Source organism: Mus caroli, unplaced genomic scaffold (genome assembly GCF_978045245.1).
Source record: "Mus caroli unplaced genomic scaffold, Mus_caroli_1 scaffold_3, whole genome shotgun sequence".
NCBI classification, from domain to species: domain Eukaryota; kingdom Metazoa; phylum Chordata; class Mammalia; order Rodentia; family Muridae; genus Mus; species Mus caroli.
Genome location: NW_028227258.1, coordinates 75,280,672 through 75,299,234, shown reverse-complemented (window position 1 = coordinate 75,299,234; position 18,563 = coordinate 75,280,672). Strand labels below are relative to the sequence as shown.

At 38.9% G+C, this 18,563-nt stretch overlaps 1 protein-coding gene across 4 annotated transcripts in view; it reads left to right on the top strand.

Moving 5' to 3' along the window:
* Lrba (LPS responsive beige-like anchor protein) overlaps positions 1-18,563 on the top strand; it is a 576,347-nt gene that overhangs the window by 513,761 nt on the left and 44,023 nt on the right. For all 4 annotated transcript variants that reach the window (XM_029475138.2, XM_021158805.3, XM_085835789.1 and 1 more), the window contains exon 49: positions 16,253-16,342. In XM_029475138.2, the coding sequence (XP_029330998.1) occupies positions 16,253-16,342 (90 nt within the window). The remainder of the gene's footprint in view (positions 1-16,252; positions 16,343-18,563) is intronic.

Here is an 18,563-nt window from a genome sequence, read left to right as displayed (position 1 = left end):
ACTCCTCCTCTTCTCCTCTCGAGCTGTTGGTTCTCAATTCGAGTTACTGTCTCCAGATGCCTATGGTCTTTTGTTTCCCTCCTGTTGTAACACAGGATTTGATAGAACTAAATTATAAATAAGTTTATCTGACAAGAAAACCTGAGCCATAGTGGTCAAAACAGTGTGTCTGGTAAAAGAATGAACATTTAGTGGAACCAAATATGCCTTGCAGAAATGGATATAGTACACACAGAAGATGTGATTCAAGTGTTGATTTAAGTCACAAACCAAGGGTGGTTTTAGTCTGAATAATGTCAGGTCAGGCACTTGATTATTAAGAATGTAAGTTAATATAGATCCCATCCTCATATCTTAATGAAAGAATTTTCAAATGTTTTACATACACTTATTTGAAATAAAGAATATCTGGATATAAAATGTGAGACTGGAACATATGTGAATAGCTTCATAATCTTAGAGTGAAGAAGGCTGAAAGTCTAATATCAAAGCCAATAATCACAGAAATTGGCATGCTACTCACATGAGAACTGAAGTTTCTGTATATAATGAAAAGGTGTAAGAATAAATAATGTACAAATGACAAAAGGAAAAACATATGTAAAATAGTCTGTACTAGTATCCAAAAACTGTGTGTGTGGGTTTTTTGGTTTTGGTTTTTTTTTGCCTAGTGGATTATAGACGATTAAAAATTAACGAGACTCTCGGATATTGAGAGAGTGTGAGAAAACTGGTAAATTCATATATTTTATAAAGAAAAATAATTTAAATTTTATAGCAATATATACCAATTTTTATAATATCCATGCATTACTTGCTTAGGACATTAATCAGAATGTTGGATTATAGAATTACTCATAATTACAAAGTAGTGCCTAACTGTGCAGCAGCAGCACACTGGGTGGTCATCAGTAGATCCATACAGAGGCGGGGAAGAGGAAGCTATGTGCACTGAAAACAGTGTTCTGCAGATTTATATGGCTTGCCATGGAAATATATTTTGCCACATTATAGGGAAACAGGTCAATTTATGAAATATAAAATATAACTATATAACAAAAATTCTGAAATTATGGACCTCAACATATTTACAGTCATTGTCTTTGGTCAAAGCCTTTCGCTTGCCTTTTTCTGTGTTCTAAACATTCTTTTCGAGTTGGAGATGGGGATGAGGACCCAAGTCTTTCCGTTTTTGAAGGAAAAAAATAAACCTGCTTAGAAATCTTCACTAGGGAAGTGTGTGAGATGGGATGTTTATAGTAACTGTGGGTTTGGGCTGTTTTCTATCCCTCCTCTGTGGTCATCTCTCCATCCTCTGTGGACATCTAAGGTATAGTGCTCCACAAAGCCATCTTCACATACACATCAGGAGGATATTATTTTCTTTTGCCTGACTCAAATACAACCGGCTCCCTTTCAGCTTCAGTTCTTGTTTGTTTCATCATTTAACCCATTGAACAGGAACTTTTTAAATGTAATTTTAAGTAATTTATTTTTTTGTACCTCCTGTATTACTTGGCAGGGCAAAAGAGAGCAACTTTCTACTTTTAGGGAATTTATCTCAGATACATTACTAGTAATTACCATTCTTATCATGACTATGCAAATGGGAGACTACTTTTGGCCTAAACTTTATGAATTCTAAATCCTGGGTTCAAACTCTACAGGGGAAGGGGGCTTAGAGAGAGAGAGAGAGAGAGTGTGTGTGTGTGTGTGTGTGTGTGTGTGTGTGTACACCCATGGGTACAAATTTACAAGAAGAGATTTGGGAATGTATATTTCAAAGCAGTACATTTTAACGATTAAAATTACAAAGAACGATGCCGGGGCCTAGCAAACACAAGAGTGGATGTTCACAGTCAGCTATTGGATGTATCACAGGGCTCCCAATGGAGGAGCTAGAGAAAGTACCCACGGAGCTAAAGGGATCTGCAACCCTATTGTTGGAACAACATGATGTACTAACCAGAACCCCGGAGCTCTTGTCTCTAGCTGCATATGTATCGAAAGATGGCCTAGTCGGCCATCACTGGAAAGAGAGGCCCATTGGACTTGCAAACTTTATATGCCCCAATATAGGGGAATGCCAGGGCCAAAAGAATGGGAATGGGTGGGTAGGGAAGTGGGGGGCGCTATGGGGGACTTTTGGGATAGCATTGGAAATGTAATTGAGGAAAATATGTAATAAAAATATTAAAAATTTTAAAAAAAAATTACAAAGAATCCAGCAGTAAAGAATCTGGCATGGAAAGCTTCTGCCCCAGAGCCAGGACTTGGCTAGCCAGTGCCATCCACGCTGCAGGGTTGCACTTTTAGAGATGATTAAAATCTAATTACAAATCTTTTCTTCTTTTTTCTTCTCAAACAACCCTTTCCAGTCAGGACTGGACAACTAGCTTTGATAAAAGAGAGTAAGACACAGACATAGGCAGATTCTGGCCATGTGTGGAGTCTAGGCCACTGTGGGCTGTGGCAGAGGACCAGTTGGTGTGTGCTTTCTCACCTTGCAGCACTCACTACATTTCTTGTGGAAGTGCTATTTTCTCCTTTACTTTTTAAGGAAAGAGGGTGTCACTTGATATGTGCTCAGAAATCAAAATTGATTTCCTTTTGAAAATAAATCCCAACTCTATCTGCTAAGATAGATACAGAAGGAGAGAGAGAGCCAAGATATTACTCAGTTTAAAGAATTATCTACCATGGGTCTCACAGCATGAAAGTCAAGCCTGAACACTCCCTGAAGTCATGTTTAATGTCAGTGGTTGCTTTGGCCTCTTCCAGATTTATCCTTCCAAGGGCTGTTTTAGCAACTCATAATCACTTGGAGAAGGTCTGTTTTCCTAAAGAAGCAGCAGCCGTGTTTAAGTTTACATGACCCCGGTTTCATGACAGCAGTAGCAAATCAGATATCTTATCCGAGGAAAAGCATTTTTGGCTTAGAATTCCATCAGTCTCGTGGTGGGAGTCAGCCTCAGCTCAGCTCGGCAGTGCTGCAGAACACTGGCAGTGAATCTTTCAGAAAGCATAAACACAATTGGTATTTATAGCTTTGTTAACATTTGTTGAATAAGTTGTGGGAGTGGTCTGTAAGCCCATCTTAAGCAGGTGGGGCAGGAATCTTTGTTGTGACTGTAGTGAGATTTAAGGCTAGGACAACAGGATTACAGTGGTTGCAGCAATATAGTAAATAAGGAGTGTGGATGACCTAAGTTAGTTTCATGCAGCTACAACTCACAGTGCTACAGAAGCAGTCCTGAAGTATCACTAGCCAGAAGTGTGTTGCCCAGATGGTGTATTTGACACAGTGCAGGGCAGGAACCGTACAAAGAAATAGCCAAATGGACGGCCAGGATTAGTCAAGTTTTAATTGAAAACCTACATTTAAAAAAAAACACTGAAATTTTGCCAGACTTCCTTGTACATCAAAACCACAATAATAGACCAAGTTTCTCTCAGCTGGCTAAATGAGCATCAAAGTTGTCATTACTGCTCAGCTTCGTGTCTGCCCAGCTAAGGGCTATATAAGTAGCCGAATCACATAGCAGACAACAGACAGCAGAAAATGCATGGTTTCATGCTTTGTTGTGTTTTAAAATCCCCATCAACGTTCCAGGAACCCCGAGCTTTCTTCTGTCCTCCTCCTCATAAAAGAAACCATTTCCTGCAGACCATCTCCACTTTACACTGTTACTCAACTTTATTCACTAACTTTTAGAATGATTAAAAATGATGGCCCAGGACTTGAAAAAATCTACATAAAATTATTTGACACTATGTCAGATTTTCTATAATAGATTAATTTCTAAGATAGGAATGTTTACGTAGAATACAAAGAAGCCAGTGAAATTTCCAGTATTGACTCAAAGATATATCTTTAAACCGTTCATAATAAACTACATTGTGCATGTGTTTGTTCTCCTTGCTCTCTGTTCCTGCTAGTACTGTGTGTGTTTCAAGCTTTGAGTTAGGCAGCATGCAGTCAAATTCCTCGTTAATACTTTGTGTTTGACACAAGGGATGCTCACAGATATTTGGGGGAAATAGACTGGGGTTTTTCTACCAAATGAATAGCCCACTCATTCTCTGCAAACCCCCTTAAGATGGTATATGCATAGTTGGTGGGTTCTGTGAAATAACTCACCTTTTAAGTGCACTCTAGCTCCACTCAGATGCCCTGTTATTTGTTAAGCACTTACTGTGTGCTCACTGTGCTTCCTTTGGCCTTGGCCACTTCTTTGAAGGCATTCCACTTATTTTCTTAGGCAGGAGCCTTTATCTCCTGGCTTCCAGTAGCCAGAGATGGAGGTGTTTTGAATGAGCACATCAGCGTTCTAGTCCGAGATACTGTTTGAAATTATCCATGAGCGCAGGGCCGCTGAGCGTTACTGAGTGACATTTGTTTCTCTTGGTTGTATCTGCCCTGACTAGCTGGTTTCTTTCAGATTGGCAGCTGGGATTATGCCGTAGTAGATGGACAGCCACAAGAACTGGAGCCTAGCACGTCTGGGCTGGGCCTCAGCTGAGTGTGGCTGGAATGTATGGGCTCAGTTCTGAGGCATTAGTAGGATAATCTGCAGCTTTCCAGAAATGACAGCTTCTTCATGCTCTTGTGTCTCCGTTAGCACCATTTGAGCAGAACTGTTAGTAACACTACTTCTTTCTCTCCTTAAATGTGCCTCTGTCCAGTCTTCTCATCGTGCCCTTATTTTTAAGAGTTTCACTTTCTTTAGCATGATACTGTTTTGAACTTCATAGCATTATGACATGTGTATATACACCTCCAGCTATCTGATACATTTTTAGTGTTGTTTGTAGGAAAACATTGTTTAAGTTTAAAAGTGTCATGCTTCTTAGCTATTAATATTTACTTGATCTTAAACAACACTAAAATATGAGAAGAACATCCTCCTTGTAATCAAACAGAAATAAGTTAGGAAGTAAATTGTATATATCTAAATGAACCTTGTTTGCAAGGTCTGTGTGTTCAAGAATTTTTGACTGCCGTAAAACTGAAATTCTTAGACTGTAAAAATATATTTCTGAATGTTATGTTAGTGGATAAAATAAACTTCATAAAATATCTCAAACCGTGGCAAACCTTTCTTTAGATTTCTTAGACTTACTTTAGATGTCCTTGTTGTTTACTTCACAAATCATCTATCCTTATATACAAAATCAAATATAATAATGAAGAAAGTATGTTTTCTCTTACAAATCCTTTTATCCTATCTCCTGAAGGAAGGGCTGCTGCTAGTTAGTATATATGTTCCAAATTGAACATTAAGATGTTCCTTATATATCTGTGTCCTCACATATAGCACATGTGTGTTATCTGTGTATAAGTACATATTTTTATTTACATAAGGTCATACATACTTTAGGTAAACTATAAGTGGCTAGATTCTCACCCTCACGCCCCTTTGGTATTGTTGAGACAGGGTTTCTCTACGTGACAGTTCTACTGTCCTGGAACTCACTCTGCAGACCAAGCTGCCCTCAAACTCACAAAGATCCACCTGCCTCTACCTCCCAAGTGTTGAGATTAAACGCGTACACCACTGCTCCCAGAAACTCACTTACTTTAATGACTAAATAGTGTTCTGTTATCATTATTAATTTAGGTTGTTTTTTAAATTGTAACTGCTCTAAGAGTTCTATAGCAAACACTTTTATACTTAAATTTTTTCTACCATGTGACCTTTTTATGACTATTCATAAAAGTAGAATCAATAGCCCTATTTATAAACATAAAAATCCAACTCCTAAATTTTTACATATTTTTCTTTATGTCTAATTTTGCAAAGTTAAAAAAGCTGTCTTTTTAAAATAAAGTAGAATTACTCATACTTAATTTTACTTATTTGTTTTACTGTCTCTCTCTTTTATGTGTATTACTTGCATATTAACTAGTCTATGTTCTATTGTAGCCTCATGTAAAATAAAAATTACATTCCCCCCCCCCCCCAGCCCCTGAAAGGTTGTTTTGGTTTTTACAGTTATACTGTCTGGTGTTTGAATTCTGTTTTTTACTAGCAGTGTATTTCTGAGGCACTTAGAATTTACATTTGAGTTAGGGTTTCTTTTAAAATGTTTTGTTGCTGAGCTCTGGAGCACAAACTTAGGTCCTCACACACTGGACATTCCATTGAGCTACATCCCAGCCTTTCATTTTGTAATTCAGTGAACTTATTGCACTGACCACTAAAAAGTAACTGTGTTTCTTTCCTTTGATTAACGGAGGCAGTCTAATTTGTAAATGCTTTTAACTGACACTCTGCTGTTTGTTTCTTAACCACTAGAAGAAATATTTTCCAAATAAGGGTATGAATGAAAACAATTTCTTCCTTGAGGATTTTCATATCGTTTTCATAGCATTTTATATGGAGCTGGTTTTGGCCTTTGTAGTTGATGCTATTGAGATTTTCGTCCTTTAAGAATGAAATGCATTAAATCAGGATCAGGTTAATGATCTAAACAGTCCTATATCCCCTAAAGAAATAAAGCAGTCATTAATAGTCTCCCAACCAGAAAAAGCCCAGGACCAGATGGGTTTAGTGCAGAGTTCTATCAGACCTTCAAAGAAGATCTAATTCCAGTTCTTCACAAACTATTCCACAAAACAGAAGCAGAAGGTACTCTACCCAACTCATTCTATGAAGCCACAATTACTCTGATACCTAAACCACAGAAAGACCCAACAAAGATAGAGAACTTCAGACTAATTTCCCTTATGAATATCGATGCAAAAATCCTCAATAAAGTTCTTGCTAACCGAATCCAAGAACATATCAAAACAATCATCCATCCTGACCAAGTAGGTTTCATCCTAGGGATGCAGAGATGGTTCAATATATGGAAATCCATCAACGTAATCCAGTATATAAACAAACTCAAAGACAAAAACCACATGATCATCTCGTTAGATGCGCAGAAAGCATTTGACAAAACCCAACACCCATTCATGATAAAAATCTTGGAAAGATCAGGAATTCAAGGCCCATACCTAAACATGATAAAAGCAATCTACAGCAAACCAGTAGCCAACCTCAAAGTAAATGGTGAGAAGCTGGAAGCAATCCCACTAAAATCAGGGACTAGACAAGGCTGCCCACTTTCTCCCTACCTATTCAACATAGTACTTGAAGTCCTAGTCAGAGCAATTCGACAACAAAAGGAGATCAAGGGGATACAAATTGGAAAGGAAGAAGTCAAAATATCACTTTTTGCAGATGATATGATAGTATTTATAAGTGACCCTAAAAATTCCACCAGAGAACTCCTAAACCTGATAAACAGCTTCAGTAAAGTAACTGGATATAAAATTAACTCAAACAAGTCAATGGCCTTTCTCTACACAAAGGATAAACAGGCTGAGAAAGAAATTAGGGAAACAACACCCTTCTCAATAGTCACCAAATAATATAAAATATCTTGGTGTGACTCTAACTAAGGAAGTGAAAGATCTGTATGATAAGAACTTCAAGTCTCTGAAGAAAGAAATTAAAGAAGATCTCCCATGCTCATGGATTGGCAGGATCAATATAATAAAAATGGCTATCTTGCCAAAAGCTATCTACAGATTCAATGCAATCCCCATCAAAATTCCAACTCAATTCTTCAATAAATTAGAAAGAGCAGTCTGCAAATTCATCTGGAATAACAAAAAGCTAGGATAGCAAAAACTCTTCTCAAGGATAAAAGAACCTCTGGTGGAATCACCATGCCTGACCTCAAGCTGTACTACAGAGCAATTGTGATAAAAACTGCATGGTACTGGTATAGCGACAGACAAGTAGACCAATGAAATAGAATTGAAGACCCAGAAATGAACCCACACACCTATGGTCACTTGATCTTTGATAAGGGAGCTAAAACTATCCAGTGGAAAAAAGACAGCATTTTCAACAAATGGTGCTGGCACAACTGATGGTTATCATGTAGAAGAATGCGAATTGATCCATTCCTATCTCCTTGTACTAAGGTCAAATCTAAGTGGATCAAGGAACTCCACTTAAAATCAGAGACGCTGAAACCTATAGAGGAGAAAGTGGGGAAAAGCCTCGAATATATGGTCACGGGGAAAATTCCTGAATAGAACAGCAATGACTTGTGCTGTAAGATCGAGAATCAACAAATGGGACCTCATAAAATTGCAAAGCTTCTATAAGGCAAAAGACACTGTCAATAAGACAAAAAGGCCACCAACAGATTGGGAAAGGATCTTTACCTATCCTAAATCAGATAGGGGACTAATATCCAATATATATAAAGAACTCAAGAAGCTGGACTCCAGAAAATCAAATAGCCCCATTAAAAAATGGGGCTCAGAGCTAAACAAATTCTCACCTGAGGAATACCAAATGACTGAGAAGCACTTGAAAAAATGTTCAGCATCCATAATCATCAGGGAAATGTAAATCAAAACAACCTTGAGATTCCACCTCACACCAGTCAGAATGACTAAGATCAAAAATTCAGGTGACAGAAGATGCTGGCGAGGATGTGGGGAAAGAGGAACACTCCTCCATTATTGGTAAGAGTGCAAGCTTGTACAACCACTCTGGAAATCAGTCTGGTGGTTCCTCAGAAAATTGGACATAGTACTACCGGAGGATCCCGCAATACCTCTCTTGGGCATATATCCAGAAGATGTTCCAACCAGTAAGAAGGACACATGCTCCACTATATTCATAGCAGCCTTATTTATAATAGCCAGAAGCTGGAAAGAACCCAGATGCCCCTCAACAGAGGAATGGATACAGAAAATGTGGTACATTTACACAGTGGAGTACTACTCAGCTATTATAAAAAGAATGAATTTATGAAATTCCTAGGCAAATGATGGACCTGGAGGGCATCATCCTGAGTGAGGTAACCCAATCACAAAGGAACTCACATGATATGTACTCACTGATAAGTGGATATTAGCCCAGAAACTTAGAATATCCAAGATATAAGATACAATTTGTAAAACACATGAAACTGAAGAAGAACGAAGACCCAAGTGTGGACACTTTGCCCCTTCTTAGAATTGGGAACAAAACACCCATGGAAGGAGTAAGAGAGACAAAGTTTGGAGCTGAGAGGAAAGGATGGACCATCTAGAAACTGCCATATCCAGGGATCCATCCCATAATCAGCTTCCATACACTGACACCATTGCATACACTAGCAAGATTTTGCTGAAAGGACCCAAATATAGCTGTCTCTTGTGAGACTATGCCGGGGCCTAGCCAACACAGAAGTGGATGCTCACAGTCAGCTATTGGATGGATCACAGGGACCCCAATGGAGGAGCTAGAGAAAGTACCCAAGGAGCTAAAGGGATCCGCAATCCTATAGGTGGAACAACAATATGAACTAACCATTACCCGCCCCCTGAGCTTGTGTCTCTAGCTGCATATGAATCAGAAGATGGCCTAGTCGGCCATCATTGGAAAGAGAGGCCCATTGGTCTTTCAAACTTTATATGCCTCAGTACAGGGAAACGCCAGGGCCAAGAAGTGGGAATGGGTGGGTAGGGGAGTGGGGGGGAGGTTATGGGGGACTTTGGGAAAGCATTGGAAATGTAAATGAAGAAAAAAACCTAATAAATTTAAAAAAAAACAAAAACAAACAAAAACCAAAACAAAACAAAGAAAAGCTTAATTCAGAGACTAAGACAGTCTTAAGCCAAAACCAAATGCATTGTTGCTAGGCTAACACCCCCACTTTCTTGTCTCTGAATGTATAGATATGTATATATAGTTGCTTTACATATAGCTATAAAATTACTCAAGTATGCAGAGTTGGCACAAACACAATATGAATGAGTAGCTTTTTAAACATGGCTTCATCACATATCCATTTGGAGATCCATTAGTAAGGTCTGCAGGTAATATTTGATAGCTATTTATAAAATATAAATATGTGGCTTTACTGGGATATCTCAAAGTATTTTCATGATCTTTTTATTATTATATATTTCAGTATCTGGAGTGATGCTTGGTGGGTTCAGGTTTTATTACAGAAAGTAATAACAAACTATTTATAGAAATAATTGGGAATTGATGAACAAGAATATTATATAATAACGTAAGCTTTGGGCTGCATTGCACTGGCTATAGTTTATCTTTTAGCTGTATCTCTCCTGAATTAAGGTGAAGTCTATGGCCAGTTAGTTAGTAAATATTTACTGTACACTTACTATATACAGATCCTTACAGAATAAAGAAGGAAACTCACAGAGTCAGGAAATGGAAAGAAAAAAATGGTAACAGAAAATATGTAAGGATTTCAAGGCAAATGACACAGGTCACATTAGAGAATGTGAGAGGATGCTGGCAGGAGCCAAGCCACTGTTTTACGATTTCTCTTAATGGGGGAAGTTTTTTATTAAATTTCATCCTTTATACATTTGCTGTAATAGCATCACTCACTTGTAAATGGCTTACTATTCCCACTATCATTCCACATGCTTGTATTTGTTACTTAATGCTCAGAACATCTCAATAAAGTACCCAGAACTGTATGACAGGTTTTCAGTGAGGAAATTAAAACACCAAAGGTTAAAAACTCCCTACATCACTCAGCTACTACATGAAGGCTGAGATGTGAGCCAAACCCATCCGATGCTGCGCTCTGATGTGTTGCCCTGGACTCTGTCATTACTTAGTGATCAGGAATGTGGACAGCAGGACTTCAGTTAGGAAGCCACATCATCAAAGTAACCACTTCAAAACTGAACATCTTGCAAGTTGAGATGTGCTTCTCAGAAAAGCATAAGAGCTGCTGCTGTTGCTTAGAATTTTGAATATTTTAATGTATTTTCATTTCTGAATAGTCTTAAAGATAAAAATTTAAATTTCTAACAGACAAGAATACTGTCTTATTTTTCAGTGAATCAGTAAAGCTCATTACTTAGACTAACTCCATTTGAGACTATCTCAGACCAAAAGATGTTATTGTCATTGAAATTGGTTAACAGGTAAATTGAGATTCATTACCCCATTTCAAAATAAGAAGTTTACATAACAAATTTAACAGCACATCATTGAAAGTAAAGTTCTGCAATTGAAGATGAGTTCATTAAAACACGTTAGGAGTTTGATATCTTTAAGCTACTCTGTTACTAGCTCATGTTTTTGTACTTCATGCAGATCTAAATATCTGTATCTGTCCTGTGACTTTCATCTCTAGTTATAGCCCCACATTCCCTACATTGTCTACTGCTCTATTCAGAAGACTGCATGGAAGTGTGAAAAAGAACTGTAAACAGACTTACCCAAGAGGCTTTTACAGATCACTCATAATAAGTCTCCATGACTTCTGACTGTACCTTCACAGTCTCTGCTGTAGTGAGCCACTGGAGCATTATCATTTCTCTCAAGGGCTTGGGGGCTAGAGTGAGAATTACTGCCTCAGGGACCTGTGAGAGCACTGCCCAGGGAGACCCAGTTGGTCTCCATGGTAGCACACATGCTTCATCATGCAGTGCTCCTCATCTTCCACCATGCTCCTACGTTGCCCTCATCAAGAATAATCCTCGGAGCTAGAGGGATGGCTCAATGTTTAAAAGCTGTTGTTGGTCTTCCAGAAGACCAGAATTCAGTTCTCACAACAGCCTATAACCCCATCTGACCTCTGAGAGAGAGAAAATGTGTATAGACACACACACCACATATACTTATACAAACACATAAACAATAAATATATATATTTTTTTTTAATTTTATAAAGTATTTCTCAAGCCTGGTTTTGTTCAAATGGAATCCAAGACAACTCAGTCTAATCCCTGGGCTAGCCTGCTGTAACTATACTCAGTAAATCCTTTTATTACATGAGTACAGTGCATGAAGCATTGTTCTCTCTGCTGTGCATCACAGAAATACATGATATTCTGACCTACTTGATATACTGAAGAAGCAGAAGATCCATTCTGTAAATGTTAATGCTTCTGGGAAGGCCAGATTAGGTAGATGTTGTGGTTATTAGCATTATGAGCAAGCAGTAAGAAAGCCTTCCCTTTAGGCCTTTGTTAAGCACTGGGGATCCCTGATGACATTAGCCACAGAAATGTTACACAGAGGAGTTTGGGAAGACTCAGTTCTGCAGAGTACACTGAAGGAAGAAACTGGATAGAAGGGACAAAGTAAAGAGACCATCAAAACACCCAGTAATTTAGATTATAAGAACTTGGATTCAGAAAAGTGAGAGAATGTTACAGCTGATTATATGTCAAATCTTCTGAGATGCTGAACATAACAATCACCAGAGGCATCTAATCACTGACTGAGGAACTCTAGAATAAAGTTAACATTTCCAGATCTTAGCAGTTTTGTTTTAGGTATGAAATTTGTACATAGCATATGTCAAACAAAGGCATGGATGAACACTCTACATGTGTTCACTGGGTTTGGATTTGAAGATGTTTCAAACAACAGTAAAATTTGAAGCCTAGTAGAAATCATTTGTAAGACAGGTGGTCTTGAAGTAATACATTAATTTGTACATAGGAATGAAGTTAGTAAAAGATCCAGAATAAAAAGGAGAACAGATTTAATGGAAAACCAATGAAGCTGCAAAAGAGAATGAAGAAACAGTTGTGGCCAACACAGATGACTACTACAGGGGTCAAGATGAATGAAAATGGCAGGTGCATATTAAAATGATTTGCAGAGTCTAGACTTGTTGGCTGACACAGGATGTGACCATACAGCTTGAAGATCAGTCATAATAAAGCGTTTCTCGGTTATTGTTGCATTTGAGAAGACCCATCCTACTCTTTTGTTTCCCGAGAGCTTAAGGTTAAGCTAAGGCTTGGCTCTGGGTCCCTTTGTCTATGCTTCTTGTGTTCTTGATGCTTAACCAGTGAGTGGTTTCAGTCTCTGATCCAGAGCCCTAAGCCTCACACACACTCCCCAATACAGTTTTCTATACATTGAGTTTCATGTAAGATTTTAGAGAGTGGGGTAGGGAGAGGAAGAACACACACACACAAAACAACAAAACAGAAACAGGTAACTTTTTGGGTGAATGACACCCAAGTAAGTTCCTCCCATCTCTCATCTCAGAGCCAGGCTTGGGCTTTCTTTTACATATTGGACTACAGATTCCATGAGTTTGATAAAAATTACTACCTACCTTTCTCCTGTCAGACTGGCTCTTTGCAACAGAAACCCCTACTTCTGTTTATTGCTTTGCTGTTATCTGAAACTGTGAGCTATAACAAAGAGAGTGAGATAGTTTTGTCTGACTTCACTGCTCAAAGTCATCAGTCTCTGTAACTGTATGATGTTTTAGGATGTAATTCTCCCACTCATCCCTGTTTCTGTCTTATAGCTTTTACAAGATTAAGGTGCTCAACTCAACTTTCTGACTACTCTCTAAACCTCTGAAAAGTTCTCTCTGTCTGTGGACACTTCAAAATTAAAGCCATATTTCAGTTTTCTAGAATTCCAGCCACCATTATGTGCCTTCACAAAAACCCAAAAGTTTCTCCCATCTCTGTTTCAGCTGTATTGAGGGGCCATGCTGAATCCCAAACTTAGTAAGGTCACTTGCATTCAATTTAGTGCTTTGTAGTACAGATGTGCTAAGTACGATGCCGAACACTCCATGCACATCATCTCTTCATTTTCCAAACAGTTCTGTGGACAAGGTATTGTGAGTGTTTTTCCAGAAGGGGAACAGATTAATCTATTTGCTCAAAGTCAGACAAAGGTGGTAAGTCCAGAGAGCTGAAACAATGTTCTCTCTCTCTCTCTCTCTCTCTCTCTCTCTCTCTCTCTCTGTCTCTTTCTCACACACACACACACACACACACACACAAAAGAGCGTGCGCTCACACAGACCAAAAGAAATCTGGTGTTTTGGTTTGGGTTTTGTCACTTGACTATGTGGTTTTTAGTGTAAACTTTGTAGTTGATCGGGTCCTGTCAATGTCAACACACCAGATCCAAACCAACCTCATTTTGTTGTCCTGTTACTGAATCTAATATACTTTGTCCACTGGAACAGTGATGATGACATAATACAAAAAGAGTTCACAACGTTTCTACTTATCCTTTCACCTGCAGCCTCTTCCCTAATGCCCTACATTATTCCCAGGGTGACCTCTAAAGTGAGGCTGCTTAGGTACAAATTTTGACTGCACCATTTAATCACCTTAAGCAAGATACCTAAGTTTTCTTCCTGTTTCCTTACTTATAACATGAACATGATAATGTTACAATACAATTTTAAAAAATAAATGCTATAGCAAAATCAGTGAGTTAGGTAAGTTTCCAGAGAAAGTAAATTCTACCTAAGTATTTGTTAGCTGCCCCCAGGAACTATTTGTTGATTCCACATTGCAAAACACTCTGCCCTGGTTTTTATACATGTACCACTTAACCTATTGTTGTTAGTTTATAGGTGAGAATATTTAAACTTAGGTTAGGAAACTTAAGGTTGGATCACATAGTTTGTGGATGTTATGAGTAGAGAATTTGGACATTGTCGGTGTTGGCTCTGACTCCCCACTTACTCTCATAGAGGTGCTATCAAGTGTTTTCATCCTCTGCAGGTTTTAAACCATGTCTTCAGTTAGGAGATAGATTGTTTCAAAGTATTATTCAACTTTTCAAATACATTCACTCTTCTTCCTATGCCAGAAATATACTCTTATAGGGCAGAAACAGTAGACCTAAGCGGAACATCAGCTGTGTGTGGTGCATACCCAGGATTCCAGCACTTGGAAGGCTAAAGCAGAAGGATCATGAGTTCAAGGCCAGCCTATACTGCTTAGTGAGACCCTGTTGGAAGGAAGGCAGAAAGGGAGGGAGGGAAAAATGTACCTAATGAAATAGATAGATGATAGATAGATAGATAGATAGATAGATAGATAGATAGATAGATAGATAGATGATAGATAGATAGATAGATAGATAGATAGATGATAGATAGATAGATAGATGATAGATAGATAGATAGATAGATAGATAGATAGATAGATAGATAGATAGATAGATGATAGATAGATAGATGATAGATAGATAGATAGATGATAGCGATATATTACACTTCCTGATCATTGAGTGCATCAACAAATGCTGCTTTCATTGTTTCTTCTGGGTCCTCATAAAGACCATTATAGCTCTCCTCAGCAAACTAAAGTTTCAAATTAGTATTTGATAATTATATTTCCTTGTCTATTATCTGTTAAATGTTTTACAGCATGAAAGTTCTTTAGAGCATACAAAAATTGAAGACCAACTTTCTTAGGGTTATAGTTGTAGTATTCACAAGGTGAACATATATTTTCTTATGGATTTGAGTCTTTTAGTTAAGAATGGACTGTTTTGCTGGTATTCAAGGACCCTGTATATTCTGGCTTCCTTTGTTATCACAAGTCCTTGAGCATTTTCATTTACTCTGGTTAGAGATCTAGGGGAAGATATGCTGGACCTCTTTTTTCATGGGTACTATTTTTTTTATAGGAGGAGACAGACATCAGCAAGTCAACAAAGTCACTAGTAACTATGTCTCTTTGCAGGGGTCTTCCCCCATGCTGAAGGGGCTGGAAAGTGGTCATCTGTGCCAACTAGACAGTAAGAACATAGTAGGATATGTTTTGCAAAACACACACACACACACACCTTCCCAAAAGGGCATACACACATGCTGTTCTGCTTAGTTGGTCTGGCTGCACTGTCTCATGCTGGGACCCAGCATATGGCTTTTTCTTTGGTATTTAGCCCCTGAGGTTCAAAGAGATTACCGACAATAATGATCTTCCTGTGGCAAACGTAATGCAGTGTCAGGCCATTTTCATAGGTGCTGTGCTGTGTTGTTGTTGTTTGTTTGTTTGTTTGTTTTCACCTTCCTTTCTACTTCTTAGGATTAAAATGGAAACTAGAATCAAAGCAGCCACAGTTTTCTAGCTACCTCTAAAGGAGTAAGCTACTCTTCCATCCAGATGATACAAGCAAAAAATGAAAAGCAAGAAGACAAAAGTGAAACAAAAAGGATGCTTTGTTATTGTAATGACTTCTTTCTGCTTCATGTCACTAAGCAAGATGAGAAAGATATTAGTTTTGTAGAAACTTCCACAGTACTGTAGGATGACCTCACCCAGGGCGCACTGACCAGGTGCCTAGGGACCCCGTAGAAACATGGGTTAATTTTCAACATGAAACTAGCAACAAGTGTGAAGTGATATTTTAGATGGCAGTTACTGTCCTGCCAATAATTAGCAACTCTTAACTCTCAGATTTGTCTATGCTCTTTACAGGCTGTGGAAGCTCAGATCCGAAGTTTTGGACAGACGCCTTCGCAACTGCTCATAGAGCCCCACCCTCCCCGAGGTTCGGCCATGCAGGCGGTGAGTGCTTTCCTCTGGCCTCTTCTTCAGCTCTCTCACTCTCCATTACCAGTGTCTCACCGTGCATGAGGTTCTCTACCATGCCTGGGCCTACTCTCCTCATACAGTGCCAGCCTGCTCACAACCAGCAAGTACTGGCACATTCTCCCTAGGTCATGAGAAAGTAAACTTAGCTCCAGTGCTCACATTTCATCAGCTCGTGGTTTCTACAGAATTGTAGAATCATCCTGATATATAGGCTCACTATGGGTCAGACCTGGAGGAAAAGGAATGAATGGTCGTTTGGCATACACAAACCTGGCTTCTCATGATTCTGGGGGTTGACCAGCACTCTTACACTCTTTCCCTACGAGTTCACTAAGGTAGCAGTGGGAGGCCTGAGATGGTGAGACTCCTCCTTCTGTGTGGACTTTTACCCTTAAGGATCCACAGGCCACCCCATGGTAAATCAGTGTCCAAAGACAGAGCTGGTGAGGCTTCTTGACCCCTCCTTTCAACTCATTATATATCATACATGCCAAACTGTACTGCTCAACACAAGCCACGGCCAGCCTATGGTCAGGACGCGTCTGCCTTTAGTTTCTGAGACGTCTTCTTTGGGGGTTGAGGGGCAGAGATTTTTGACAAAACAACAAACAGATTCATATGATGAAAATATTTCTAAAAACTGATAGTATTTTTTTCTTGCATTGCCCCTCATAAAACAGTGTACTCATTACTGTTCTAGATTTAGAATAGAGACTATAATGTCTATATGTATTGATCTTATGTACAACTTATGATAAATCCAAATTCTATGCTGTAGCATAGAGATGACAGCATTGTGACAGATGGTAGGAAGAAAAGACGAGCAGCCAAGAGGGCTGGAGACAGTGATAGTGCCCTGATGGCTGGCCTCTGATCCTTTTCTCTCTCCTCCCTTGTTTCTTTGTCTTTCTTTCTTTCTTTCTTTCTTTCTTTCTTTCTTTCTTTCTTTCTTTCTTTCTTTCTTTCTTTCTTTCTTTCCTGTAAACACTCTTTTTCTTCCTCCAGGGTTTCCCCTTTTATTCTATAATAACATGAATTGGCCATAATAAACTACAACCTTTTTTTTAAAAAAAATTGTATCACCATTTCTGTAGTGTTACTTAACCAGTGAAATCAGACTTACATGAACATCAAGGGTGACTAGTGGGTAGAAGAAAACATGAAGAGTGAACAATGAAAGATAATACCATAAGCACAGGAAGCATGAGTCCCATGTGGACGTGTGAGCTAGCTTGGCAATAGGAAGCATGAGTCCCATAGGAAGCATGAGTCCCATGTGGACGTGTGAGCTAGCTTGGCAATAGCTTGTGGATAGGACTCAGGCTGCTGGGAGATGCTTGATAGAAGCCCTTCTACTGCTCCACTACTTGATCTAGGGTCACTGCATGGCCATGGCTTCAGGGCCCATGTACCATTTCTTCCTCCTGGCAAAAGATTATTGGCTCCTGGAGGTAGGCCTGCAAGGTAGTTATTATCTTTATTCTCTGAATATCTGAACTCCTTTTCAGACCTGTACAAGTCCTATTTTAATCTGCTACACAAGTGGGTAGCAAAGAAAGACACATTAAAACGAAACTACAGTTTTCAGCTAGCATACCATTAATCTGGGGAGGCTAAATGGGATTTGGCTAGCTGCTTCCCATGTTTTTCTCAGACTGGCTGGCAGAGGCTCCCAGGGTTAATAAGAGTTTGTTTCTCTCATCCGAGTTTTACCAGTTCTCAGCTTATATTAAGCAGCTGCTGCCATTGGCACAGCCCAGCCCAGCATGGCGGAGTGTGCTTCCCTTCCCAGAGTTCCTTCTAAGAAACTGACTGCAGGGGAGGGCATTTGGTTCTGTGGCGGCAGTGGTCACTTACTGAAGTTGTGTCTGTTGCTTGCTGTGGAAAGTGGCTTGTCCTTACCACATGGCTAAGAGCTGGCTGGCTCTAAGCTTCACCATGTAAACGCGATGTTCTTCCTACACACTGGGTTGGTTTTTGTTTTTTAACTTTTTTGGTGTTGGTGATGGGTTTTTGTGGTTTTCTTTTAGTTTTTGTTTGTTTGTTTTTCATGCTTGTTAAGGCTTTTTAAAGCTACTCAATTTAAGCCTAATAATATTTACAGTATGGGCAGCTCATATCAGAAAAATGTAGGAACTTCCTTTCAGGGAGACTAAGATTACATTGTATTCTGATTCTCTCTGAGTTTATAAGT